This window comes from Hemibagrus wyckioides, linkage group LG01 (genome assembly GCF_019097595.1).
Source record: "Hemibagrus wyckioides isolate EC202008001 linkage group LG01, SWU_Hwy_1.0, whole genome shotgun sequence".
Classification (NCBI taxonomy): Eukaryota; Metazoa; Chordata; class Actinopteri; order Siluriformes; family Bagridae; genus Hemibagrus; species Hemibagrus wyckioides.
The window spans coordinates 6,074,765-6,101,807 of record NC_080710.1 but is presented as its reverse complement, the minus strand read 5'-3'; the positions used below and the strand labels follow the sequence as shown (position 1 = coordinate 6,101,807).

General features: G+C 38.3%; 2 protein-coding genes across 6 annotated transcripts in view; one reads left to right on the top strand and one right to left on the bottom strand.

Annotated features, from left to right (window-relative positions):
• Positions 1-343, bottom strand: part of dnah5 (dynein, axonemal, heavy chain 5) — an 86,172-nt gene extending 85,829 nt beyond the window's left edge. For both annotated transcript variants that reach the window (XM_058402298.1, XM_058402308.1), the window contains exon 1: positions 106-343. In XM_058402298.1, coding sequence (XP_058258281.1) covers positions 106-195 — 90 coding nt within the window. In that variant the 5' untranslated portion in view covers positions 196-343. The remainder of the gene's footprint in view (positions 1-105) is intronic.
• A 1,899-nt stretch (positions 344-2,242) lies between these two features.
• The window catches only part of triob (trio Rho guanine nucleotide exchange factor b), a 107,909-nt gene continuing 83,108 nt past the window's right edge, over positions 2,243-27,043 (top strand). For 2 of the 4 annotated variants that reach the window (XM_058392942.1, XM_058392963.1), the window contains exons 1-2: positions 2,243-2,498; positions 12,419-12,469. In XM_058392942.1, coding sequence (XP_058248925.1) covers positions 2,432-2,498; positions 12,419-12,469 — 118 coding nt within the window. In that variant the 5' untranslated portion in view covers positions 2,243-2,431. Of the gene's footprint in view, positions 2,499-12,418; positions 12,470-25,116; positions 25,229-27,043 lie in introns of those variants that run through there. The other 2 variants (XM_058392956.1, XM_058392950.1) reach the window with 2 other exon arrangements.

Sequence of the window (27,043 nt, the reverse complement as noted above, 5' to 3'; positions counted from 1 at the left end):
CACTAAGACAGACCATCATTTTTTAATGTAACTTTAGTGTCTTTCTGTTGGAAATGTCCCGCATGTACAATACTATTGAACGTTAAAGATAAATAGAATGTTCACCTGTAAGTCCCGGATGCTCTCTCCGGTGGTCACGGGCTGAGTCGCTCGTCCTCGCGGGTTCGACCTCAACGAGCGCACAGCGGACGCCATCCTTTCACCCTGGACACTGGACTAAACTTGCCTAAGTTTTAATTCTTAAATGTACTAAAAATGACTGAAACTGTTTTTTTTCCCTTTAATTTATTTTGCTCTAATTCCTGATCCATAGACTACTGCACGAGCACAGCTACGCACTTTTTTCGCGCTCGAGCCCAAAATGTTGTTGGTAGTTGCCATGGATATGCACGCGCAAGGTCTGTGGGGGGTGGGGGTGTTGGGGGGAGAGAGAGCGAGAGAGAGAGAGAGAGAGAGAGAGAGAGAGCGCTAATAACCAGCTTGAAGAATAAACTGACCTGAATTTAAGAATGCAAAATAAATAGTTAAAGAATAGAAACAACATGGAATTGTCCTGATTGTGATGGAATTCAATGTGAATCAGTGATCTACTCTGTATATTGCGTAGTATGTAATTTCTAATCCTTACCAATAGAGGGCGATATTTGATAGCGTAATAAATACTGTCCAAACCCCAATAAACTAAAATTGCATCAATTAACAAAATGTCTTTGACACCGCTTAGTTCTCGATTAATAGATGCAAAATAAAAGCATCTTGACAATTTACAAGATTTGTTTAATGTTATTTTATTCTTCTAATTACTGCAGATTTTTCTTTTTTACTTAACGCTCAATTATGACCCTTTCACAAAATTCCTAACATGGAGGCCAGTAGTCAGGTAATATGGTGCTTTTGTTAAGCAAAAAATGAAAATGATGCTTTCTTGGGCGTGTGTGTAGAGACTTCTTCCATAAGACCCTCTGTTTAAACCCAACCCCTTTTCCCTTATAGTGAAAGGGAATAACGAGTCATTTCGCCGATTTGATTCTTTTGAACGAATCAAGTGAATCAAGCTGTATGTGATTCATTTGAATTGCGACCACTTATCTTCTGTAACTCTGGATCATTTCATTCATTCAATCATCTTCAGTAACTCTGGATCATTTCATTCATTCAATCATCTTCAGTAACTCTGGATCATTTCATTCATTCAATCATCTTCAGTAACTCTGGATCATTTCATTCATTCAATCATCTTCAGTGACTCTGGATCATTTCATTCATTCAATCATCTTCAGTAACTCTGGATCATTTCATTCATTCAATCATCTTCAGTAACTCTGGATCATTTCATTCATTCAATCATCTTCAGTAACTCTGGATCATTTCATTCATTCAATCATCTTCAGTAACTCTGGATCATTTCATTCATTCAATCATCTTCAGTAACTCTGGATCATTTCATTCATTCAATCATCTTCAGTAACTCTGGATCATTTCATTCATTCAATCATCTTCAGTAACTCTGGATCATTTCATTCATTCAGTCATCTTCAGCAACTCTGGATCATTTCATTCATTCAGTCATCTTCAGTAACTCTGGATCATTTCATTCATTCAATCATCTTCAGTAACTCTGGATCATTTCATTCATTCAATCATCTTCAGTAACTCTGGATCATTTCATTCATTCAATCATCTTCAGTAACTCTGGATCATTTCATTCATTCAATCATCTTCAGTAACTCTGGATCATTTCATTCATTCAATCATTTGAGCCTCTTATTTTCATGAAGGGAATTTGTTACGTTGTAACATACAAACACTTTGTAAATTGTTTGCTTCCAGCTTTGTGACAACATTTTGTATATGGGTGTGTTGGTCAGATGTTTACAGACTTTTGTGCATACAGTGTATGTATACAAGGTACACAATGTAACATGGGTATTAAGGATGGAAGAGCTTATGTAATAAAAATGTATTCTTTAAATGTTAAATGCATTTTAAAATGGCTTCAAGTCTTCCAGAAGGACTCATGCTTGATCTGATGTTCAGCAGGATTCTAGTCGACAACAGAGGCCCATAATAACACGCCATGATATATTGGAAAGCAACAATATAGTGTTATGGTGATTATTGTGGGTCGCGTGCAGCTTTGTATATGCTATTTGATTCGTTATCAGCGCATGCGAAACGATTCCCCTTTGATCCGTTAACAAACACAGAGAACCGATTCATTGGTGATTCTCTCGAACCAACATGGAGGGTCGGGGCTCGGCGCGCGACCGAGCGGCTCTCTGGACAACCTGGTTCTCTTCGCAATGAAGAAAGAAGGAAAGGGGATTTATATATATATATATTTAAACTTCACCACTATTATTTCTTTTTCAAATCGTTTAACTGGAGGAAGATTTTATTTCTCTTTGCTGAATCGTGATTTGAGGAAGCCATGAGCTCGGGGGAAGGAGAGGACGTGTGTAAGGACGGAGCCGATGTAGCGGCGCTCTTTAGAGCCGGTGAGTACCGAAGGAAGAAGGGAGGAAGAAGGAAAAAGAAGAAATGCATGCTCGAGGAAAAGGTTTCGGTTCGGTCCTGCGTCTCGGTCTGCTCCGCTGACGTGAGAAAACTAACAAAAGCTCGTGGGTGGGTGGGTTGCTCTGGAGAACAGGAGGATGATGACCCAGCTATGAGGCTGCAGATGGGGTTGCGTGCACGCGCTATGATGATGATGATGGTGGTGGTGGTGATGATGGTGATGGTGGTGGTGGTGATGATGCAATGGCTATACTGGTGTTTGCATTCCATAGATGCATGTTTATGTAGCTGTGTGTAGTTTGTTGTGCGCTAGAATGATGTAAACAGTCAGCCACGCGCGCGTTGAGTCGCATATCTTATGCCAAACGTGCATGAAGAAAAACGTGCAAGATGATTCTTCTGAGCTTCTCTCTCTCTCTCTCTCTCTCTCTCTCTCTCCTTTTTGGATCTTCTAGCATTCTCCTGCATTAGTTGTTTTCATCCGTGACGTAGACTCATCTGGGTCTCTCTCTGTCTCTCCAGGGTGGAATGACGTAATAATTATAAACATCCTGCATAGTGCTTGGGTTCTCCTGCAGGGTAGACTGACATTACTCATCTTGCACTAGCTACACAGACACTTACAATATCTAAACATTTTTATTCATGCTTTCCTAAATAGTAACCTAATAAAAATAAATAAATAAACAAATAAATAACAAGCACTCAGTGCTTGGACCCCTAAAAACTGCACGTAAGGTGTCGTGTGTGTGTGTGTGTGTGTGTGTGTGTGTGTATTCCGATGTCCAGTGTTCCTTGGAAAGGTTTTGGATCTGCATTTTCTCTGACTAGGATAAAAAAGTATATCAATGAATCTTTTATGCGCCAGACAAGCCAGCGCGCAAAAGTTTGCACCCCTGCTGGTTTCTGGATAAAATATAATTTTTTTAGATGTTAAAAAATAAATAAATAATTAAATGTAGGTGTGACAAAATGTGACAAAAGCTGCACAGCTCAGATGATTGAGGGTGGGGGGAGGGGTTTGAGCTTGGGTTAGGAACTGTTATCATCATATTTGCAAAGTGATGTGCACATTTTTAACTAATGTTTATTTTTAATGTAATTTATTTATATATTTTCTTCACTATTCTAAATTGTTCTTGAAATGATGAAGCAGCATCGGTGAGACACTATGTTTGAGGGTGTACAAACTTTTCTTCCCAAACTGATTCTTGGGAAACTAGCCTTGTTCTTGGTTTCGTTAATAAATTTTCAAGTGTGGTCAGAGAGAAAAAAATATGCATATTCATTTGTGACAATTGTTTTAAATAAAAAATAAATTCCACAAGCAACATATTGCAAATAGTCGCAGTCAAATCTTTGAAATGTTCCTATGTTTTTGTAGGGGCAGCTTCATTCGTTAATGGAGTGGGCGTGCCTAGGGCGATCATCTAAAATGTCTATTGGTCAAATGATTTTGGAGTAGGAGGGGCTCTGAAATCTAACCATGCCTAATTTAACAGTGACTCTGCCTTTGACATGGAGTGCTCAGAAGCAGTTGTATTGCAGTTGCTTTAAAAAGCTGAATAGCTACTGAATTGTTAATAGATGCGTTTTATTTATCTTCGTACCATCCCATTTAGTAGCAGTTTTGAAAGGTAACTTGATGATGAGGCTTGATGATGATGCTTGGCCATCTACAGGCGGGAGATTGTAAGACCTAGACCTTTGAAATGGAACCAGAAAATTTAGCTAATGATAACTGTAATTTTACTGTATAGAATGAAGATATTTAAGACTTGTGACTGTATATACAAACAATTTAGTGTCTACTCATGTTATTACTTTTGGCTTTTTAATGCAACTACAATACAGCTTCCCTGGTGCTTCTAAGCACCTGGCTCTGTTTGTTTCGCCATTGTTAAAGGCAGTTCCACCATTAATGGAGTGGGTGGGGCTCACTTTCAGAGCACCTCCCACTCCAGAATCAGTTGACTAATACAAATATAATGTGAACGCCTTTTGCCTGTCCATAAATATGTGTCAAAACTTAGAAAGAAACAACAATAGCAAAAGCAAGAAGACAGAGAGAGATGTGGAGAGAGATAGAAAGAGATAATGAAAAATGCAGCTAATTATTGGAAGTTGTAGATCTTTGTATTTTATTTTAATCTTTTGGCACAAAATTAATTTGGTTCTGGCATTTTAGCTAAGTATATTAACACAGTCTGCTGCCATCATGAGGTGAAAGGGAAAAATGCAGCATGTTGGCCATCATGTTAGCCTTAGGACAAGACTTTCAACACCCCTAATGTAGGCCAACATATAAACAGAAAACATGAAAAAGCTTAGAAAAGATAAGTGTTGTTCTCCAAATTCCCAGAAGTCAGAATTCCCAGAAAGATGGAATATAATATAAAATGTTTGTATAAGTCATGGACTTTTGACTGCAGTATCTATATGTAAGGAATAAAACAGAGTAATGTGCTGTTTTAAAAAAAATATATGATGTGGTGGTAGAATGCAGAATGATAAAGAGTGATGTGATGTGATGTGATCTGTCTTGAACCAGGGTTACTTTTACTACTCAGAAGTTGATTGTTTTCCAATAACAGCATGATCCGAAGTGTTTTCTCTTTTGCTTACTACTACTTATATATATATATATATGTATGATATTTTTAAAAGAAAAAGAAAATGCTAGCAACAGCAAATTTTAGACCAATTTCACATTTTCATGGCTATTTATCTTAATTCTGAGCATTGTTTTATGGTTGTTGTATGCTTTTATAATCTTGACACAGATTAAATGAAAGGTGAACAACTAACCATCACAAATTTAGAGAATCCTAAAGTGGTTCTATGCCACTGGGATCTTACATCGAGATGCTGGATCAATACCATGTGATGCATTACATCGGGCTTTAGATGTAATGTATTAGGTTGTTTTGGTGTCATGTTATGGAATATCTTCTCTTCCATGGCTTGTAAATCATGTTATGTAGGGATTTAAACCGTTCCCTGACTGCTGGATGCTGTATACATAATTCCTTATGCTTGCAGCTACCATTGTACCAGTCAAACACGAATAAAAGAAAAATTCTTCCCACACACATAGCAGGGCAAATATGCTCTCCTGGACCTTGTGCTATGGACGTTCATTCTGAATTGATCTAACAACAAAGTAGCAAAGTAAGGTGACCAGATCACCTGAGTTTTAATTACTGGAAAAGAGGAGACAGATTTTTTCTGTTGATTTATGATTATCTTTCTAGTACTGGAAAACATAGACAACTATCTCCAGTTCTTTGGGGCTCTGGGCATCAGGGCATCGAGGGGGTGTCCAAACTTTTCCGGAAAGGGCTGGTGTGGTTGCAGGTTTTCATTCCATCCAAGCAGAAGCCACACCTGATTTTATTGCAAGCCAAGATCAACTGATTAAACAGGTGGAATCAGGTGTGGCTCCTGTTTGATTGGTATGAAAACCTGCACCCCATCTGCCTTTTATGGATAAGATTGGACACTCCTGCCTTAGACACTCTTCCTCCTTGTAGTTTGACTAAACACATTTTGTGTTACCGGACTGTATCCATTCTCTGTTGTCTTAGTCAAACTCTTTAGACCTTTAGTGGACTATGGAGCTGTGTCCAGGACTGTTTTATTTCTATGTTCAAGATTGCTCTCTGCTACTAAAAGAATTCTGACCAATCTGGTTCATTGCAGAAGCAGTTGTGGCCAATCCAATGGGCCCCTGAAGGAATTATGAGCAATCCCACCAACTGCAACACACACACTTGACTAAACCCTGCAGAGTGTTTGAACATTTCTGAACACTTCTGCTGAAAGTTTGACCAATCCTACCCCCTCTAGCAGAAAATTTGTCTAGTTTAATTTGTCTCTTGCTTGCACCGAAAATCTAACCTATGCCCAAATTCCACCAATCCACATTTCCAACATCTCCTCCCATGGAATGTTTAACCAATCTCCCCTAACTCACAGAAAATTTGGAATCCCACCAATCCCACACCCCTTGCTCCAGGAGTAAAGCTGAACATTCCCAGTGGCTCCCACAGAAATTTGACCAATGTTACCAGCTCCCACAAAATGTTTTATTTATGCCACCCACTCCTACGGAAAATGTATCTTATACAGAAAGTTAATCCTCTCCATTCTCCCAGTTATTTTCTTTCAATTTCAGGAAGTAATTTCAGGTAGCTCTGTGATGACATAATACAAGGCTTAGTCTTCCTGCTGAAAGTCTGACCAGGAAGTATAACATGACAGAAGCAGAATTAACTCTACCACTGGGGGGAGAACAGCATGTTATAAATGTTATAGGTGCAGCAGTATGGATCGTCACTTGTCCAGTGCACATGATGTACCATACATAACTTAATTCCACAAGCTCATGACCATTGGTCTATGCCAGACTGTGCCTTGACAAATGGCCACTCTTAATGTAGAAGTCTCCACACACAACACACTTGTGTCCTAATTAAGTCTGTCAGGACCTACCCCAACCACTTGGTACCTGGCAGCTGATGACTGAAAAGCATCTCAAGCCTTCATTTCTAAGACTTGATAACCAATCCAGAGTTCTGGGATGTGGCGCTTTCTCTGAATTTCTGTGGCAACTGCCTGTCACTATCATCCCTCTGGATTTTGACTTCTAATAGCACAAGGCAATGCAGTTGCTCCTGAATATTTATATTCCACTGCGGTGGTTCTGTGGTCTCCGTCTGTACTATAAAAGAAGCCCACAGAAATTACTGTTCAAGAAACCTAGAGGTCATTGCAACATCTAATGCAAACTTGTGCAGATTACTCTGTGTGAATGATCTGTTTTCCAGATCAAGGGTTTAACTGATGTGTGAATGGATTTTATGTCTGCCTGGTGAGCAATTGCTATTCTGTCAGAAAAAGGCATTTGGTTCTAATTCTCTTATACTGCCTATCAAACCAGTATTGATTCCATCAAGTTTTTTGAGAATGATGAAACGGACGTAAGTTTTTTGGGTGAATCGATGAGCAATTCATAAGCCATAGCATAGGGAAACACACATGCAGATAGGATGAAAACAGAATAGTCCATAATAATAAACAAAGAAAAGTGGCTAGGATCAGATCAACAGAACTAGAAAAACCGCAAACGAGAAACTGATGGTACTGATGGCAAAATCACAACATCCCCAACCGGACAGGAAAAGTACACAAACTAATTAAGGGGAAACAAGAAACAGGTGAACACAATCAGGGAAAATGAGTCAGTCTCTGTCAGTCTCAGCAAGTCTCAAGACAAGGTCAGAGACAGAAACAAAATTTAGGATTTGACACCAGACGACAATGCAGGTGACAATAACCTCCATGGTGCAGGCTGACAACTGTACAAACCTCTTCAGCTAGTCAAGTCCTTACATCTCTTCTGGAAAAACTGTGCATCTTTGTTGTGCAACAAGGAAACGAATGGACAGTTTTCAAGGCAAATGACTAAAACTAATAACCTTTTGCAAAGAAAGTGCCAAAATGAACATGCTTTCAGAAACTTTACTGCTCCAAGCTTGGCTATGTCAAAGCAACTTTCCCATGGGATTTTCATTTTGTCATTTCCCAGTGGTAGAATAATTGAGCTTTTCTGTTTCCTGTAATCTGGGGTGGAGGTTTTGTCTCCATAGATCTTTTGGAGTTATTCGCTGCTTTTATTATGTCTGATTAGGGGTTTGCTCCAGGAGTGGAGGCAATTGTGGTTTGGAACTTTTCCCTGCACTGCCTAATTTCTGTGGTGTGTATGAATTCTATATATTTATAGTAATATAGACTATTGCATGTTTCTTGTAGGATGTCTTTGCAATACACATCTAATAGGTCGTATTTTCTCAATGACTCATTGTCGATGAGAAACTATGGAACAGTCCAAAGAAATGTCCAGGTTTTTCCTACTTTATTACATACTGTATGACTAAGTAATGTATTGTATGATGTTTTGGGTGGTATATGAACACTGTAATTTTGATGGCAATTTTAATAAATCGAGGAAATCTTATTAGACTTGTGTGTGAATCAATCTGAGGTCCAAACACCACTCTTATTTTCAACTTACAAAGTCATAGCTTTGCCTCGTTGTTGTCAAATTTACCCAGGATGCATTTTGACTCAAGCGTTACAAAATACTGATTAAATCCACATCATCTGGTTCTGCTTGATGTATAACAGCATCAGCCATGGGTCTTCTGAGCATTTTTTATGTTGTTGTTGTTTGGCCTGCATTCTATGCTAACGTAATTGCCAGTTGGCCTCAGAGGAATCTAGACACATGGGTCGTGAAGTGGCTATGCGATATCATCCCACTGGGAACTGGAGGAAGAGCATTTGGCAGGAGCTCAAGTTTTTGGTGGTTTCTTTATCTTTTTCTCTGTCTCTGTCTATCAGCATCTTTTCTAATCTCCCATCCTCTTCTGAAATCTCCTAACGAACCCTGACACACAGTGCACCTCCAATAGCCCAAAGCTGTTTAAAGGAAGTTTGATGCTGATCTATTTTATCTGAAAGCAGGCTAGAGGATGCTCTTTCGTCTGATGCTTAACAAGCTGTAACTGGACTTTACCACACAGAGCTGGAAGTCATTAAAAAGATACCAAACGACAAGAACACTTTGTTCTGCAGCGACTCATGGACCGAACTTGTGCTTTATTATCCAAGTCCATATCGGTTTTTTTTTCATTCCAAACAGCCAGGACATTGTTTCTATTATTAAGATGATATGTCACTGTGTGTGTGTATGTGAGAGAGATAATGAAGAAAGCATGGTGTATATGCCTTACTGATACTGTCAGAATAAATCTGCACCCACAGCTGCAGTTCCATTTGGATGGAAATTGGATAAAAGTGAATAATTCATTCTCCACCTGGGGTTCTGGACAAGAGAACCGAGAGCAGCCGGCCATAAAAGCCTCGTCTGATCACGGGCTGATATCAGACCTGCAACCATTAGTAGCAACTTGGCAGGTCCCAGATCAGTAATAATTCTGGATTGTCTCCTTTTTATGTTTTATAGACTTATTTTTTTTACAGTATGAGGAAGGACAGAAGCATTACAAACAGACTTTTGTCATTGATTTTAGATATCCAGAAGAGTATATTACAAAGAAAGAATATGCATGAATGGTGCAATAGAAAATGATATTTAGGTGGGGAAAAAGTGTAAAAAAAAAAGTATGTAATAAAAAAAGTGAACTAAGACTCCATTACAGAAAACCTGTACATATACAGTGTATACATTATCTATATCAGCATATGCCAAAGTGTCAAATTAATCCTCTTACACTACAGAAGTGTGCCAATAATTACAATTTTTTTCTAATTAAGAATGATGTGCTGTACATTTTATACATGTATAGTTGCATTAAATGTTGCGAAAAGTCTGCAAGACGAGTTATCACTTACAGTAGGTTGTAACGGCTGTAAAAAGCCATTCGTTGTGTTTTCAAGGTCTCTGTCTTGAAATTTCACTCTTAATGTTAATGGAGCCTCCTTCCAAAAATGGGAACTTAAACATCTTACAGGAAATAAACATAATTATACACATGATTATACACACCAATCAGGAATAACATTAAAACTACCTGCCAAATATTGCACACGTGTGTCATCAAAACAGCTTTTACCCATCAAGGTATGGACTTCATAAGACCTCTGAAGGCGTACTGTGGTATCTGGCACCAAGACTTTGCAGTTTGAGTTGCAGTAACTCTTTTGAAGGCTCGGACTTGACAGGCTAGCCTTCGCTCTCCATTTTCAGTAAGCCTTGGGTATCCATGACCTTGATGTATCACTGGTTGTACTTCCTTGGACCTCTTCTGGTAGGTACTCACCACTGCATCCTGGGAATACCTGGACCTGGACTTTTTGAGGATGCTCTGACCCAGTCATCTAGCCATCACAATTTGTCCCTTATCAAAATCACTCAGATATTTACGCTTGCCCATTTTTCCTGCATCCAACACAACAACTTTGATAACTAACTGCTGCTATTGTGAGAAGATAATCAATGTTATTTACTTTTATCTGTTAGTGGTTTTAACTCGTGGAATTGAGACAAAAATTAAAAAGGGTCTTAACCTAGACCTGTTACTGTTCCACAGTACCAAATGGACCACACACGTGTACAGTATATTATATGTACACCCTCTGGAGTGCACACCAAGTGTAACCATGTGTGTCTGACAGAAATGGAACTGCACACAAAGCTGAGAGGAAAAAGACATTTACATTGCGTATCTCTCCCAGCACATGAGCTCGTCCGAGGTTGGTCCTTTTTCACTATAATAGGAAGTCATGGATCAAATAAATGAACTTGGAGTAGTTTAATATATGCGGGTGTTTTAATAAACGGAAAAAAAAACATTCAGGGTTTGTGGTTTGTGCACAGCTGGAAACTATGTGTTTGTATGTATGGCAGTCCAACAGGATTTACACCCACACACTTGGAACTAACCAGAGCACCTCAGATGAACACTGGTCTCAATTAGGTTCTCTATGGTATTTCTTGATTATTATGTGGCTACACAAAATAATAGAGAGAGTGTGTTTCTTAACCTTCACAGAAATATAATATCTCATTATAGAGATAAATAAAGTGCATTAAACACATCACTATGTTAAGTAAGGACATTTTTATCTATATTCTTACTAGTGTATCTAACTCTACACTGATCGTTTGCTTCATTTACCTCTAAAGGATACCATTTCATGCTACTACGCGACATCAAAAGTGCGTGCTTTACGCTTAGGGTGCGTTCACATACGCACTGTTTAATCTGTTTGTTTTGAACCATGGTGTGTTTAAACAGGTGTGAACACAGATATATTGAAATCAGATGTTGCTACTTTTTTTTTTTTAAGCAGAGGGCTTTTCAAGATTTTGTGGCAGTTTCTTGTGGCTTCTCTATAAATAGTACAACATTTTGTATTTAAAACATGTTTTATTTTTACAAACGGTACAATTTCTGCTAGCTAGCCCGGTTAATCTGGCTAACACACTAAGCATACAAATTCCTCTCAGCTGTTTATCCAGCTAGCATAAAATAGGCCAACTCAGTTGGTTTGCTAGTTAGCAAATGTTATTGAGATTTCTTAGCAAGAGAAAAATAGTAAAAAACATAAAAAAAATAACATGAAACTGTTCTAATGAATGGTAAAAAGTAGTTTGATTTACTGTTAATCTAGAGTCTATGAACTGTAAAGTAATGTTAAATCAAAACAATGAAAGACTTAGCACCTGCTGTAATACTGCAGGCTGTCATACACTTAGCTAACACAACAAAATAACGACTAAAATATTAATATGAAAGGCTGGAAAGACCTGTCGTGTTTTATTCAACACTCAGTATTTTATTCAGTACAGTCTTACACGATGTTACTTTACCTTATATAATATAATATCAGGCTGAAACCACTGTTTGTCTGGAGGTACTTCAGGAAAGAAGAAAGAGTGATTTGATCACCATTTTGTAACTGAAACAAAAAGGAATTTGACAACACCCAAAACCTCAATTCCAGATTTTTGAATACTGTGGTTACTATAAGTTTTTTTTTTTTTACTGTTCCAGTCTGTTTAAGAACAACTGGTATCTACATATTTATCTGGCACACTGTGTTAAGCCCTGAAGTCAAGTATTCCAAATGTTGTGTGCATTTTCCCTCAAAGCGCCCACAAAACGGCTTTGAACTGCTCTGTTTTGTCTCTTACGACATGTTTTGTAACGTGGTTGTCTGCGCCGTGCCACATGTGGCATGTTGTTAAATCGTGTTTCTTATTCGGGTCGCACATCAAAGCTTTTTAATCCTCCATCTCCAAAGAACTGAGTGTCCTTTGCTTCATTGATTCTCTCTCTCTCTCTCTCTCTCTCTCTCTCTCTCTTTGCAGACTGTTCTCTTCCGAAGTGTGACCCCAAGCTTGATTTAGCGGGACACACAGGTGAGATGATCATCCTTGAGCGGTGACTTTGTTTTGATCTGCTTTGTAAGTGCAAAATCTGGGTTGTAATGTTCTGTGCTCTGCTTTGGTCCTTTGTAGTTCCTGTAATGTGGCTTAAACTAAAACGTGCCAGCTTTCTCACCTCATTCTGCTACATACTAGCGATGCCATAAATCATAAACATGTTTATGCAAATTGTTATCATGTTGATGTAGCAGAATTTTCCACACTTGTATTAGCATTAATTTGAAGGAAAGGCTTAATTAGCAAAAGCACTTCATCGATTCTATAGTACACACTGACACACAACGACATTCATTCAATCAAAATATTTATATTCATTTGGTTAAATCTAGTTTCTATAATATTTTTTACAGTTTCCACGGCAGATACAGTACATATAGATTTTAACACTGTTTAAGAATTTTCCATGAATGTAGGAATAGAAACTATAAGTAAACAAACAAATGAATAAATAAATGCCTAGCTATCTTTGGGTACTGGGAATTTTTAAAATGAAACCAACAGCGACGGATTCACCAACATCAGGTTCTGAGTTTCCAGCAATGCCAAGCCTCTTCTCTAATTCGACACTGAAGTGTATTAAGTTCATGCCGAGCTCAGGCTAGGTCCGCTGCTCTCTTTTGGACCAGAAAATATTTGCACAAAGAAGCTCTCCGGAGGAGGTTTAGGGGCTTTTGGGCCCATTTCCAGCGGCCTTTAGCAGGCCGTCAGGGCAGATTAGACCCACCACAGTTACCGGTCCAGTTCGGACTGGATTTGAAAGCCCAGACAGTCTCTTTCAGTGTCTGTGTTGGAGCAAAGACTTCAAACTATTAGCTGTGTATCCGGGGCTCTTATTAGGCAGGTTGAAAACCACATTCAGTGATGTTTTGAAAGCCAAGGCTGTTTATTCAGTTAGATAAAACACAGTGTTAGAATAACTGAAGCAAGCCTAAATCTCGTTAGCATTGATTAATCCACAGGCACCAACATGACCAAATATGGTATGGTGTGAGGAAGTGCTATCCAATGAAGCTTTCTGGAGTTTTTTTAAACACTGGCTGTTATATTAGATAAGTAGGAGGTTCTCGGAGCATGCAACACCATTTTTGAGCCAAATCATTTTTCTTCACACATTATTTTTCTCCCCGTAGTTCCAGCTGTAAGACAAATCACTGCTGTATATTACTGCACTTGTTTTAATATGTTACCTTTTCCATAGCAGAGTTTTAGCAAAGCTTTAGAGTTTTCACAAACCTCATTTTGGTAAACAAATAGAAAACAGGAGTGTGGGACTGTGGTCTTTGGTTGGTCAAAGTGCAGGGCAAAATGTAGTATTTATGGAGCATAAGACATTTATAATGAATGCAAATGTTATTTGTTTTTGTGGTAAAATGAAATTTTACTTGCTAGCAATTTTGACACCTCTCCACTAGTAGAAAAGTATACAAGTAGACACCAAAGCAGATTAAAAAACAACATGTAATTGTTTTTCCTTTTAAATGTTTTAAAGGAAACTTTATTTTGCATTTTTGAGTCTCCAGTTACTTACTCATAACTTACTCATAGGTAAGTTGCTGTTCTGTTGACTGATGAGCAGCCTCAGATGAATAAAGATGAGTGATGACCATTTGTAGCTGCTGTAGTGTAAGTGACAACAGGAACTAACTTGTTTTGCAGATCTTCCACAACATTAAGTGTAACTATCAATGGATAAAATATATGATGTGTCATTTATGAGGAATAAGACACTTCAAAATGTGCTGTTTTGGGAAAATAGTCAACTTTGTGATTGTTTGTTGTACCACTTTGTTTCTTGTTTAACCTATTCATAAAAACAGCAATATAAATTTTAGTGCCTTTGCCCCATCAGTACAGCAAACAGCACCACAGAGAAAGTAAAAAATAACCCACAGAGAAAGTCAAATTCAAAAACAGAGAATTTACTTACCAATTATTACCTCTAGGAATTCTATTCATACCTAGCTGGGAAGATAAGCCCAGGCTAAACCTCTGTTTGTTGTAGCCCTGTAGACTTTTGGCAAGTTGTGTTTGACAGCCTGTTGACCCTTATCACAATGTGAAGCCAGGCGGCTTGCTGGTGCAAGCCTAATGATCTGCGTTTGGCCTCTCGATCGGAAGTACCCTCAAATCCCAAATAATACCATCCGATGGTGAGGCTAATCAGAGTGCTGAATAGGCTTTTTCTGAGAGAATTCATGGTTTTATGAATAGTATAGCCTTGATGATCAGTTAACAAAATTATTGTAATAGCTTGCACATCAGCTTGCACATCAGGGGTTACTCAAGAGTTACTAAAATAGTGAAGCACAGCTAATGCAATGTAAAAGAGAAATATCCAAATTATCTAGCGGTGTGTTGCTGCCATGACCTGGATAAATCATTGGCAGGTGAATTTAAACCTCACTGCTTTCCAGGAGTTTAACATGGAAGATGTAAGTGTTACATATCCGATCTCAATTACATAAATCTTCATTGTTTGACTATATTGCAATCAATCAGAGTTCTTCAAAGGAGTTTGAAACCCATGTATCTCAAGCACTAACATGAATTTAAACAATTTCCCAAGACTTTAAATTAATTTTAATTAGTCACCATTTCAAAATGTATTGGTCTTTTTGATTTCTGGCTAATTTATGAACAGTATTTTTAGCTAGTTCACTATTCCTTCCTCTGTGTGCATAGCTAAAACCAGCTTGGACGGGATCTGTCTATCACAGATCCTCCCATTACATCATGGTTCCCATGACGAAGATGTGACATGTGCTTGGGTTTTGTTTGTTAAGTCCTGTTTCCCCAGGTCCTGTCATTGCTTTGCTACCCTATTGTGTTCACCTGTTTTGTGTTCACGTCGAAGTCTTCGAAGTCTTATTGTACATTCTATAGTATTAATTTCCAGCCTCATTTTACGAGTTTGTACTTCTCGGTTTTGACCTTTGCCTGTTTTAAATGTATTGAATGCAGACTACGTAAATAAGTATTACGCCAAGCACACAAACATATAAAAAAATTTATCTTTTGTGGTGTCAGTTTTCTGACTATAGTAAGATTTAGGCTTATGTTGAACATTACTGGGAGTTTTATTGAAGTGTTTCCAGCAAATTTCCTGGCAAAACATCACCTTTTCCAGTATTTCAGCTCTGCTCGAAGTTTCAGAACAATAACGGAAGAAGCTGTGTAAAATTTTATTTTAGTTATAAAAAGTGTGCCAATAAATTGCATGTTAGTCATTGTCATGTTGTTGTTCTTTGCAATATGTAAAGAATGTGGTCCTTAATCACTTTTGTGTGCTATTGCAATCATCCTGACTAATCTCAGATGTTCCACATCTGAGTTTCTATTAGGAATTGGATGAATTATAGTGTTGACAAGACACGACACATGGGAATAATTGAATTTAAACTAATACAGGATAATTTGTACCCATGATTATCAAAGGTTTTAAGACTTTTAAGACTTGTCAAAATGGATGTAATAGAAAGGTTTCATGGTTAATAATCAGTAGAAAAACTTGCTGTATACTTGCTGGTGAATTCTCACTCCTGATTGGGCTGGTAAGAGAATACCTTTCATGGATCCCAGGGCACCTGGAGCCAACCCCAGGCAGGGGACACCCTGGATCAGGTGCCAAGCCACCACGGGGCCCAATCACACACACTACAATCACTACACACTAGAAATGACAATCACTACCCAGAGGAAACCCTGAAGCACAGGGAGAATATCCAAAGGGCAGAGGTGGGAATCAACCCCAACCCCAGAGGTGCAAGACAAATGTGCTAAGCACTAAGCCACCTTACACCAACCTGTTGTTAACAGCACACCAGAGAGAAACTACAACACAAATCCTAATTGTACTGTTTTTAGCTTCAGATGCCATTTTGCCAATAGTGTCGCCATCCCAGTAGTTAAAGCCGATCAGTGATTTATTGAACGTTTTTCGAATTTTAGTGTTCCACTTTATTGATCTTGCACTCTGAGCCACTCTTCCAAGACCACAGACAAAACCGTTTGCAGAGATAAGAGGCAAAAAAACCCACAACGTTATGCAAATTGAGCCTCACTTGTTTGAACAGCACCCTGCTGCTCGCGCACTATGGCTAATTTTAGTGCGTTTGCCCAATGTAAACAAGAGATGTAATTGTTCCCCAAGGAGTTTCCTCCTGGAATTGGGACGAGGAGGACACATTTCTTTCTGCGTGCGGGTTCTGCGGAGCCATCTATATTGTGAACGGCACTTCCACCAGTCACATATTATTGACTGGGGATCTTTTGCATTATTATGCAAATGCATAAGCCATCACTAATTCCATTCTAAATGTAATTCCAAGTGCATTAGCATTGTATTGGTATTTTTTTAACGTACTTATGCTTGGAGGCTTGAGGCCAAAAAATGGTGACCTGAATATTGGAAAATGACAGTGTGGCATACATGATTACTGAATAATGAATCCTTCAATTCAATCCTTCGGGCACTTTAACCCACCTGCCCCCCCTTCCCTGATAAACACCATCCCACTGTGCTTTTCATGAACATTCATGCTTGGTTGCCAGGTCTCGGTTCTCAACAGCTCGTTGTCATATCTCCGAGGTCCCACTGCAGTGGTGTGCTGTGTGCACATATATAACACAACCCGGTGTCTGATGTGTAGGTGAGATAGCAGTGAGAACGGATACGGTTTTACAGATACAGATATTTGGTATGCCTGCTGCTGTTTGCTCAATATTAAACACATTAAACATGATATATTGCAAACATGTCTAAGTTTCTTTTTTTTAATCATTGAAAGGCCCGGAGATGTCAGTTATCATGAGTCTGATATTGGCACAGGAGGCCATAGGGATGTGAGATCGCCTTCTTTTTATCCACCCTCCAGTAGACAATGAGGTCAAAAAATTTCAGATGCTTCTTTGGTACGTAGCTCTGTTTAAACTCTGCGTTTGATAAGTAGTTACATTTAAACACAGTGTTTGGTAAGTAGCTATGTTTAAATGGTGTTCGGTATGGTACTATATTTAAATGCCGTGTTTGGTAAATAGCTACATTTAAACAGTGTTTGGTAAGTAGCTATGTTTAAATGGTGTTCAGTATGGTACTATATTTAAATGCCGTGTTTGGTAAATAGCTACATTTAAACAGTGTTTGGTAAGTAGCTATGTTTAAACAAGGTTTGGTATAGTACTATGTTTAAATGCTGTATTTGGTACATAGCTCTGTTTAAATGCTTTGTTTGGTATGTAGCTCTGTTTAAACAGTGTTTGGAATGGTAGTACGTTTAAATGCTGTTTTTGGAATGTAGCTCTGTGTAAATGCTTTGTTTGGTAAGTAGCTATGGTTAAATGGTGTTTGGAATTTTTAACTGCTGTGTTTGTTATGGTGCTATATTTAATTTGCTATATTTAATTGTTATGGTGTTTTTGTTAATTAGCTAACATTTAAACACTGTGTTTGGTAAGTAGCTACATTTAAACACTGTGTTTGGTAAGTAGCTACATTTAAACACTGTGTTTGGTAAGTAGCTACATTTAAACACTGTGTTTGGTAAGTAGCTACATTTAAACACTGTGTTTGGTAAGTAGCTACATTTAAACACTGTGTTTGGTAAGTAGCTACATTTAAACACTGTGTTTGGTAAGTAGCCAGCTTGTGCTCGGCGAGAAGAGGTAGCTTAGTGGTTAAGGTGTTGGAATACTAATCAGAAGGTTGTGAGTTCAAATCCCAAAACCATCAAGCTGCTTCCCCAATCTTGTGGCTGAGGAAGGCTGGTGACAGAATTACTGTGTAAAGCTGCTACAGAATACAGTACATGATAACAGGCAATACTTAGGATTAAAAAAAAATTCAAAGTTTAGGGTGGTTAGGAGGTTTGTCTTGCACCTCCAGTGTTGGGAGTTTAATTCCCACATTTACTATGTGTGAATGTTCTCCCTGTGTTTTAGGGTTTTCTTTCAGGTACTCTGTTTTCCTCCTCTGGTCTAAAGACGTGTTATAGGTTGAATTGCATCTCTAAATTGTCTAAAATGATGTGAATGGTTGTGTGTGTGATCCTGCCTTGTGTCCAGAGAGATGTGGGATAGACCCCAGGGTTCCTGTGCATCTACATAGGATAGAGTGATAAGTGATACAGATGGATGAAACAGTGGTACAAGAGGAATAAAATACCTCTACTTTTGCCTCAACTTTTGGGTGGTAGAGTTGTTGGTTTGTGTCATAATACCTCGCTGTTTTGTTTTTTTTTCTAAATAGTACACCCCTGAGTGTTTATATTTGTAATTTATATTAGTTTTCTTTTCAGTAAGTGAAAGTGGATCCTCAAAACGATTCCTTAGATATGGTGAAGCTTATACTTTCTTGGCAGCTCTTTATAAAGCTCATCCGTGTGTGTTTACTCAGAGAGAGAGCATGTGATGACATCGCAAGGCAGCTGGTTGTCACTTGGGAGAACGCTAGGCTTTCACCAGTAATAACTTGGAGAACGAATGGCAGCTCTGGCTTAAAAGTTATGTAAGCTGTATGTAAACTCAATATACTGTACATGGTGTGCATATACACCTGATATTAAGTAATACAGTTGCTTTATTGTCCTTGCTGTGTTTACTCTGTTTGTTTATCTGTGGAGTTCCAGCTGCTCTCTACATCAGAACATAATCGTGAAAGATCTATTACGTGATGAAGGGTTTAGTAAACATCACATGCTTTCTCTAGTTGTAATGCCATCTCTTCCAACCCCCTGTGGCACACCCCTATGTCCCAGTGTGCTTTTTCATGGAGGCTAAAAGCCATGTGCTAATCTGAGGTCAGAAGGTTAGAGTGCGTAATAAGACACAGATGACATCATCACTGTCCTGGTATAGAGTACATATATTGGTGCACAGCTGTTGGACAGATAAATATCTTCCGGTCAATCATTGTTTTCTTTTCTCTCACTTTCTCTGCCACCAGTTTGTTTGTGTAGCCTAACTTTCTTGGCAAGACAGTTATTTTTGATTGAATTGTCAACAGTAAATCTCATGGGATAGCTCCAGATATGATAGTGGCAGAAAACTGGAAAATGATTAAATGAATACGCTGATTTGCTCTCAGTCCTTGTTGAAGTGAATCAAATGTTTAATTTGTTCCTGGTAGGAAATGGTTTAATAATGATCTGCACAAAAATATGTTTATGCTTTTTTAATGTAACCATATGTTTAAACATTGTGTTTGGTCAGTAGCTGTGTTTTAAATATTAGGTTTCATATGTAGCTTAAACATTGTGTTTGGTATGGGGCTATGCTTAAACGTGGTGTTTGGTAAGTAGCTATACTTAAACATTGTGTTTGGTAAGTAGGTATGTGTAAACATTGTGTTTGGTAAGTAGGTATGCGTAAACATTGTGTTTGGTAAATAGGTATGCTTAAACATTGTGTTTGGTAAGTAGGTATGCGTAAACATTGTGTTTGGTAAGTGGGTATGCAAAATCATTGTGATTGGTAAGTAGCTATACTTAAACACTGTGTTTGGTAAGTGGCTATGCAAACACATTGTGTTTGGTAAGTGGCTATGCTTAAACATTGTGTTTGATAAGTAGCTATGTTTAAACTCTGTCCTTGGTAGCAGTGTTTAAACATTGGTTTGTATCTATGCTGAAATTGTTGTCACCCACCTCGTTGCTGTAATTATACTGCAAACCATTTGTTCTGAATCCCACCACCTGCCACACAGTAGTAAGATTTTTACCAGGTGATAACAATCTTTTAAAAATCCTGCTTACTGCACAGGGAAAAAGTAATGGCTGAATAATAATATCTTACATATGATAAGATGACAGACCAACAAAATAGTATAGCTATATATCGTTTATATTTCTAGTTATAAGAGTAAAAAAACACAATGTGCATCAGATATATGTATCAATGAGAGTATAAGGACTATGTCAGTTTGTATTCCTGAATTTGTTTGTATATGACTTATAGAGAAACTGTATGGTGTATTATTAGAGAGGATCACAAAAGAGAAATCAGTTTTTGCCAGAGGAGGCTAGAGCTAAACATTTGCGACAGCTCAGTTCAGTGTATGCTGACATCTGCTGGGAGAGATTATGGGCTACAAAAATCAGGGCATCCTTTCTTAGATTTTAGGATATATTTATTGCAATGGCTATTTTTTGTTTAATGAGAACCAGACAGTGAGGCTTTATTGTGGCTTTGAAAAGGAAGGAAAGACAGTTTGGGTGGAGCATTGCCACTTCTGGTTGTGTGTGTGTGTGTGTGTGTGTTTTGACATGGAAACCCAGTTTGAGAGACCTACAATTAAAATAAGAGCGGCGCATCCTAATTTAAGACGAACACATATACTGTTCCTTTTTAAACTTTATTTAAAATATGGAAATCTGTCCAAAATGACCACTACTTTTAGATCTTTTATTGGAGATTGAAATGTTTTGAATAGCTGATCTTCTTTAGACATTAGGCCACATTTTCCCTATAATTTTTTGTATCAGTTTGTGTGTATGTGTAATTATAATATGAAAAATGAAAGCTGTCACTGAAACTGATCAAATTATAGGCCACACCTCCTTTATGCCTCATTGAATGGCATTGAAAACAGTTGTTAATCTACGTTCACACAAGTCGCCAGTCGCTGTACTATGAAGTAACCAGTAGGCATTCTTATCCTACTGGTTGCCAAAGTAATAATGTTTATGAGTGGGTGGAGCAACTACCATTCCAATCAGTTTTCTTGCTGCTAATATTACACATTCTGCAGGAAGAGTTGCCGTTTGTGTATAAAGTTCAGCAGTGTATATGCATCATATCATATGAGATGACACATATCTAGTCGCTCATGTCTGCTGGAATTCACCAGCTCTCACTGAAAATAAATGATCTCGGGTCACTTTGTCGCTATGATTCTCTGTATGTGTAAAGGTAACATCAGAGAATCATATCCACTTATGTAATAGCAGCTATTAACAGTTGCCTCACAAACAACATAATGCAAAATCATCAAGCCTTTAGACTTTAGATTAGTGAGAAACTTGATGGAATAGCTTGATTTCGGACTGTTACCATATTATGACACTGGAGACTTTTTTCACAAATGGTGAATAAGTATTTCTTGGTAGAGAACGTAACAATATCAGTGATTAGATACTTCCCTTTGTGAAACTACAACAAAAGTTTACTGTTAATTTGTAATAAGAGAAAATAAAATCGAAAAAGAAAGACCAAGTGCTACATAATGTCAAACGTGGTACTGCCACATAAAACAAGACTAACAATGACGTAAAAATCTTTTTATATATCTTTAATTAGACTGAATGAAATAATGAAATAATGGTCTCACTCTGGTTTGCTAAAAGTGTCAGTTGCTTTTTAGCAAACCTAGTCTCATAACTGCAGTATAAAATAAACAAGCATCCTTTTAGAGACACTGAGGTCAGAATCTCATACAGTGGACATGGCTTTGTTTTTGACCAACTTCCCTGTTGCCCATTCCGAGAACCCTAACCCTGATGACCCATTTTTTAAGTGTAGATCAAATATCTAGGACCTCATTTAGTTATTATTTTGGGTGACTTACTATATGTTGAACTTCTAAAACAAATTTCCAAACTAAGTGATATGTTGGTATTTCAGGACCTGGTCATTTTTTTGTTTTTTTTGTTTTTTTTTTACTGGCTCTTGGTTATATCATCCATTTTGTTTCTGTCTCGGTCCTGTCCAGACATGCTAGTCATGCTAGATTTATTTCTGTCATTTTGTTACCTTCAGACTGCTGGATCCGAAGCGAGCCCTAGGGCTTCTATGGGGTCATCCAAACCACTCAGCCTGTTTTTGAAAGCTTTATGGAACAATGAAAATGATGGGAAATGGCTGCAGCGACGATCACTCAGAGGACAATGGAAAGTTGTGGAGATTAAGACCTCTTTTAACTTCGTAGCCCTGGTCAAGATCTGAGTTACAGACTCTGGGATTGATAAGTCTCAGCCTATGCATGAAAAAGAGGCGAGAAATAAATGAATGGGTATTTGTAGTGGTACTTGTTTTGGAGTTATCTGGAAAATTTATATAGCGATTTGCATCAAAGGGGAACAGTGCCTTCGCACTCCCCACCTCTGGGGGGTTGGGGGTTCGATTCCTGCCTCAACTCTGGGGTATCCCCTGGGTACTCTGGTTTCCTGCCCCCAGTTCGAGACAATACTTTTACTGTAGGCTGATTGTTGTTGTTGTTGTTCTTTCGGCTGCTCCCTGTTCGGGGTCAGCGCAGTGGATCATTTGGCCCGCATGCGTTGATTTGGCACAGATTTTACGCCCGATGTTCTTCCTATTTTATCCAAGCTTGGGACCGGCACTGAGAGTTAACTCTTCAGGGTCAGGAATCAAACCAAGAGCGTGGCAACAAGAGTGCGGGACCCTGCCGCTGGACCACCAGGAGGCTCATTGTAGAGTGATTGACATCTCCAGAAAATATATGGGGTGTCCTCTGCCATGTACCCAGTACCCTGGGATAGGCTCCAGGTTCCCTGAAACCCTGTGTAGAGTGAAGGTACTGAAAATGGATGGATGTGCCTCAAGGGCATGTTATCTTCCTTGCTCCTGCTGAGTTTGAGATCTTTCAGGGTTTTCTTGCTTTAAACCTTGCATTAGTGGTTACAGAGATCTTTAAGTATCGAGACTGGGATCCAGTGGAATGCAACATAAAATTCTGGCCTCAACAAAAAGTTGCCTCAGGTCAGTGGTTAGATATAAAGCTCACAGGACAAAGACCACACGAATTTACAAGGTTCATTTATATATTCTTAGCTTGGATAAAATGAACCTACCAGTTTGTTATAGTTTGTGAAATAGAACAAGTACAGTGGTACCTCGGTGTTCTACCTTAATTCGTTGGAAAAGTCTGGTCGAATACCATTTTGGTTGAAAACTGAATTATTTTTCCCCATAGGAAATAATGTAAAACGAATTAATCTGTTTCAACTTGATGGTTGATCTCACAACTTTCCTCTGGGCAACACTGATGCCTGATAAATACCTAAACTTTGGGCATAAGTATGTAAACTCTGTATATAAATACATACATTTTATACATATATATATACATAAACTTTGTGTATAAATATGTACATTTCTTATATAAATAAGTTTGTATATAAATATGTAAACAACATATTTAAATACATAATCTTCATAAATAAATACAGAGAATTTTTTATATCATTATGCAAACTTCGCATATAAATATGTAAACTTTGATTCTAAATTTGTAAAATAAAATAAAAAAAAGAGCATAAAAGCAGTAACTAGCATTGTGTAACTCCCTATAATTGTGTAAATTTCCATAGAAATGTATTTTTGTGACGCTACTATGCTGGATTTTATAATAAGTTGTGCTGCAATTATATTAGTACTTATGTATCTTAATGCCCATGATAGACATTGTAGAGTGTCTCACTATTTAATCATGCAAAGAAAAAAGTGTATTTTGTATACAGTGTATACAAAGAACTTTGTAAAAGTTCTGATCCCAATCCAGATTCTCTCCTGGTGAAAATTTCCAACTCAGCGAGGTTGCATGACCATTAAAGTAGAAATGTGCACTGTATGCATTTAATGCAGTGCAACGCTCCCTCATCATCTGTCCCTAACGCCATGTGTTCATACCAGCAGGGCAACTGTTCTATACAGAAAGTAAAGTGCATGTGTTGTGAAGTGTCTCTTGCTTAAGGTTAATCATTAAGGATTAGCAGCAATGAGTATTAACGATTAAACAAGGATTTGTATCTGGAACATAGTTATTTTGAATTAAAACCTGATCGAAAAGTTGGTTGATAGGCTTTGGTCTGTTTGGAGGCAGCTGGGTTTCCATGAAAATGCCTTTTTTGTGTGAAAATAGTAGCATTATTCAGAAAATATATGGTTCTGTCTGTTCTAGGGAATTGAGCTTATTTTTCTTAGAGCCTCAGTGGTTTGTTGTTTACAGAGAGCATTTTATGGACGGACCCAGGATAGAGCCTTGTGGAACGCCCAGAAGTCAATGCTAAGTTTGGCTTCAGCTGACACATGTGGAGTTGTCCCTGCTTTTAAAGTTGTTTTGAAACAGTGAGCCAGTCATCCAGCGTGTGCTCCTGCAGAGAATAGGGGATTTCTCAGCAGTAGCAGCTGAATCGTTTGCCAGTGACGACCGAGGTCATTGCAGAGGCTTGGCAGAAAAGGGCAAACTAAATCCCATTGTGTCAACTTGGGGTTATAATTAAACAAGTGGCAGTCACGGACAATCACCTGATTATGGAAAGGGGGATTTGGGCTGGATGACACTCCAGCATGCCACCAGTGTGCAGTTGCGTGTCCCTTTTCCGTAACCACCGTAATGTACTCCCTCCACGCTATCCCTCTTCCCACCCTCTCTTTTCACATGACGGGCAGTTGACACTACCAGTGACAGAAACTCAGCAAGTATCTCAGCCTATTTTTAAGTTAGGGGCTTTATTGTATGGTGACTCGCAGACACAGAAAGAAGGCCAGCGTCAAGGGATATACAAATCAGCAGAACTTTACCACAGATTATAACAATTTGGTTGTATTCAGACTTTTAAATGATCATACTTTGTGGATAGCATGCTGTAATTTATGATTTTATTTGCTTATTCGAAACGGACATGGAAAGTTTTGCCGTATTCTTTCGCTTCCTCTATGTAGGCTTCATGCGAGACAGACAGAGGTGTCTCACGGAGCATGGCCAGTATCCAGAAAAAGGTAACGTAAATAAAGAGAATATTTTGTTGTAGCTTGCTTGGATCTGTGCAGTTAAAAAAAAAGTGTTCTGTAAACTCTCAGTGATTCTTCACGCATTCTTCCTAAATGGATTTTGTGTTGCAAACGCTTGCAGATTACACACAGTTAAAGCCATTACATCTTAGCAAGTAGTTGTGCGCAGGTTATGAGAAAATAATGATGAATTTCTGTTCTCATTTGAAGTGCTTTCGAAGCTTTTAGTCCAGCTTAATCTGCCCACAGCTTTCAAATACTCTGACCAAATCAAGAATTAGATAACATTAGATAAATATTAGGTTGGACTTCATGAAAACATTAAGACCTGGCTTGTTACATGATTGTGGTTTGGATTAAACCTGCTGATTGCATCGGATCAGGCTACTAGTTTTGAGAACGGAATAATAAATATAGCTTCTTTGATAATGGTAGGTTGTGATTTCCATCCCTGAGACGACATATTTAAAGAAATCACAGACACCCTGACTAAGCTTTAAAGAGAAACCAAACACCAGAAGTTGAAAGTCAGTGGTCTACATTTAATGTGTTTGACAAGCAAAATAAGAAATGTACAAACTTTGTAAGAAAAAAAAAATATTACCCAAAACAAAAACAAAAAAAGCTATTTTGACTCGGGATAGCCTGCCAAGCTTTCCTTTTCCATGGAGTCCCAGACCGCTAGCACATGCACCCACAGTCCCAGCAGTAAATCTTTCTTGCAGCTGTGAGACACTAAGTTACAGACTAAGGGAGGTGAATTACAGTTGTACCGCCTTTCTTAGTGGTAATGGCCATTATAGCAGGGCCATTTCTTTCCCATACTGCCCATTTTACCTCCTCTTTTAAACCAAGTCTCCACAGTTCCACTAGTCTGGCTATGGTAGCAGACGTACGGGATGTTATAGATAGATGTATTCCTAGCATGGGCACTGATGTGGATGCGCACAGTTGGAAGTACGCCCAAGCTGGGATGAGGCTCATCCGGCTCTCAGGTATCGTGACTTCCTGTGGTTCACCCATACTGAGCTTGAGCAATGGCAAATAAGATATTGCTGAGAAGATTTAACGATAAGGACAGCTGAAGAAAAGAATAGAGTGGTCAAGAATTCTGGCGCATCCAATATTTAGTTTTTAAGACTGCTAAAAGATTAGGTCTTTATTTACTATACAAACTCAATTACCGTTTTATACATACTCTGTTGCCGTTTTGTCTGGTTTGCTTGTCTGTTTCATTGTATGCAGCCAGTTGGGTTGATTGCTAGAGCAAAGATTGTGCCAAGCAACAAAAAGCAACTTCTTCTTCTTTTTTTTTTTTACACCAGAACAAATAAATGTAAATAATAAACCTATTTGGGTTTTGATGTTATAGGAAAATAAGCAACAACAGCAAGGCCTAGTGTGAAGTGAAGTTACTGTTACTACCCCAGAGATACGTTTCCCTATATACTGTAAGTGCATCCTGGAGTTGTATTGTTTTATATCACAGCAATTATTTACAGTGCTCACTGAACTGAAGTGCTCTGGCATGTGAAATCTTATGCGATTAATGATTACAAATTTGTATTTATTAACAAAAAACGTGCTTTTTTCAGTTATATATAATGTTGAGGTACATCTACAAGCCTAGCTTGTTCCTCTTATCATTTATGTTGTAGTAGCTATAAACAGCAGTTCCCGTACTGTAGTTGAGGAATCAATACCTTCTTGCCATGGAATACCAGAGAAGCCAGTGTGGCTTGGGAAAACAGTGTCCATTCGTCATACGGATGGCAATGCAAAATGAAATTACGTCTTGGGTAG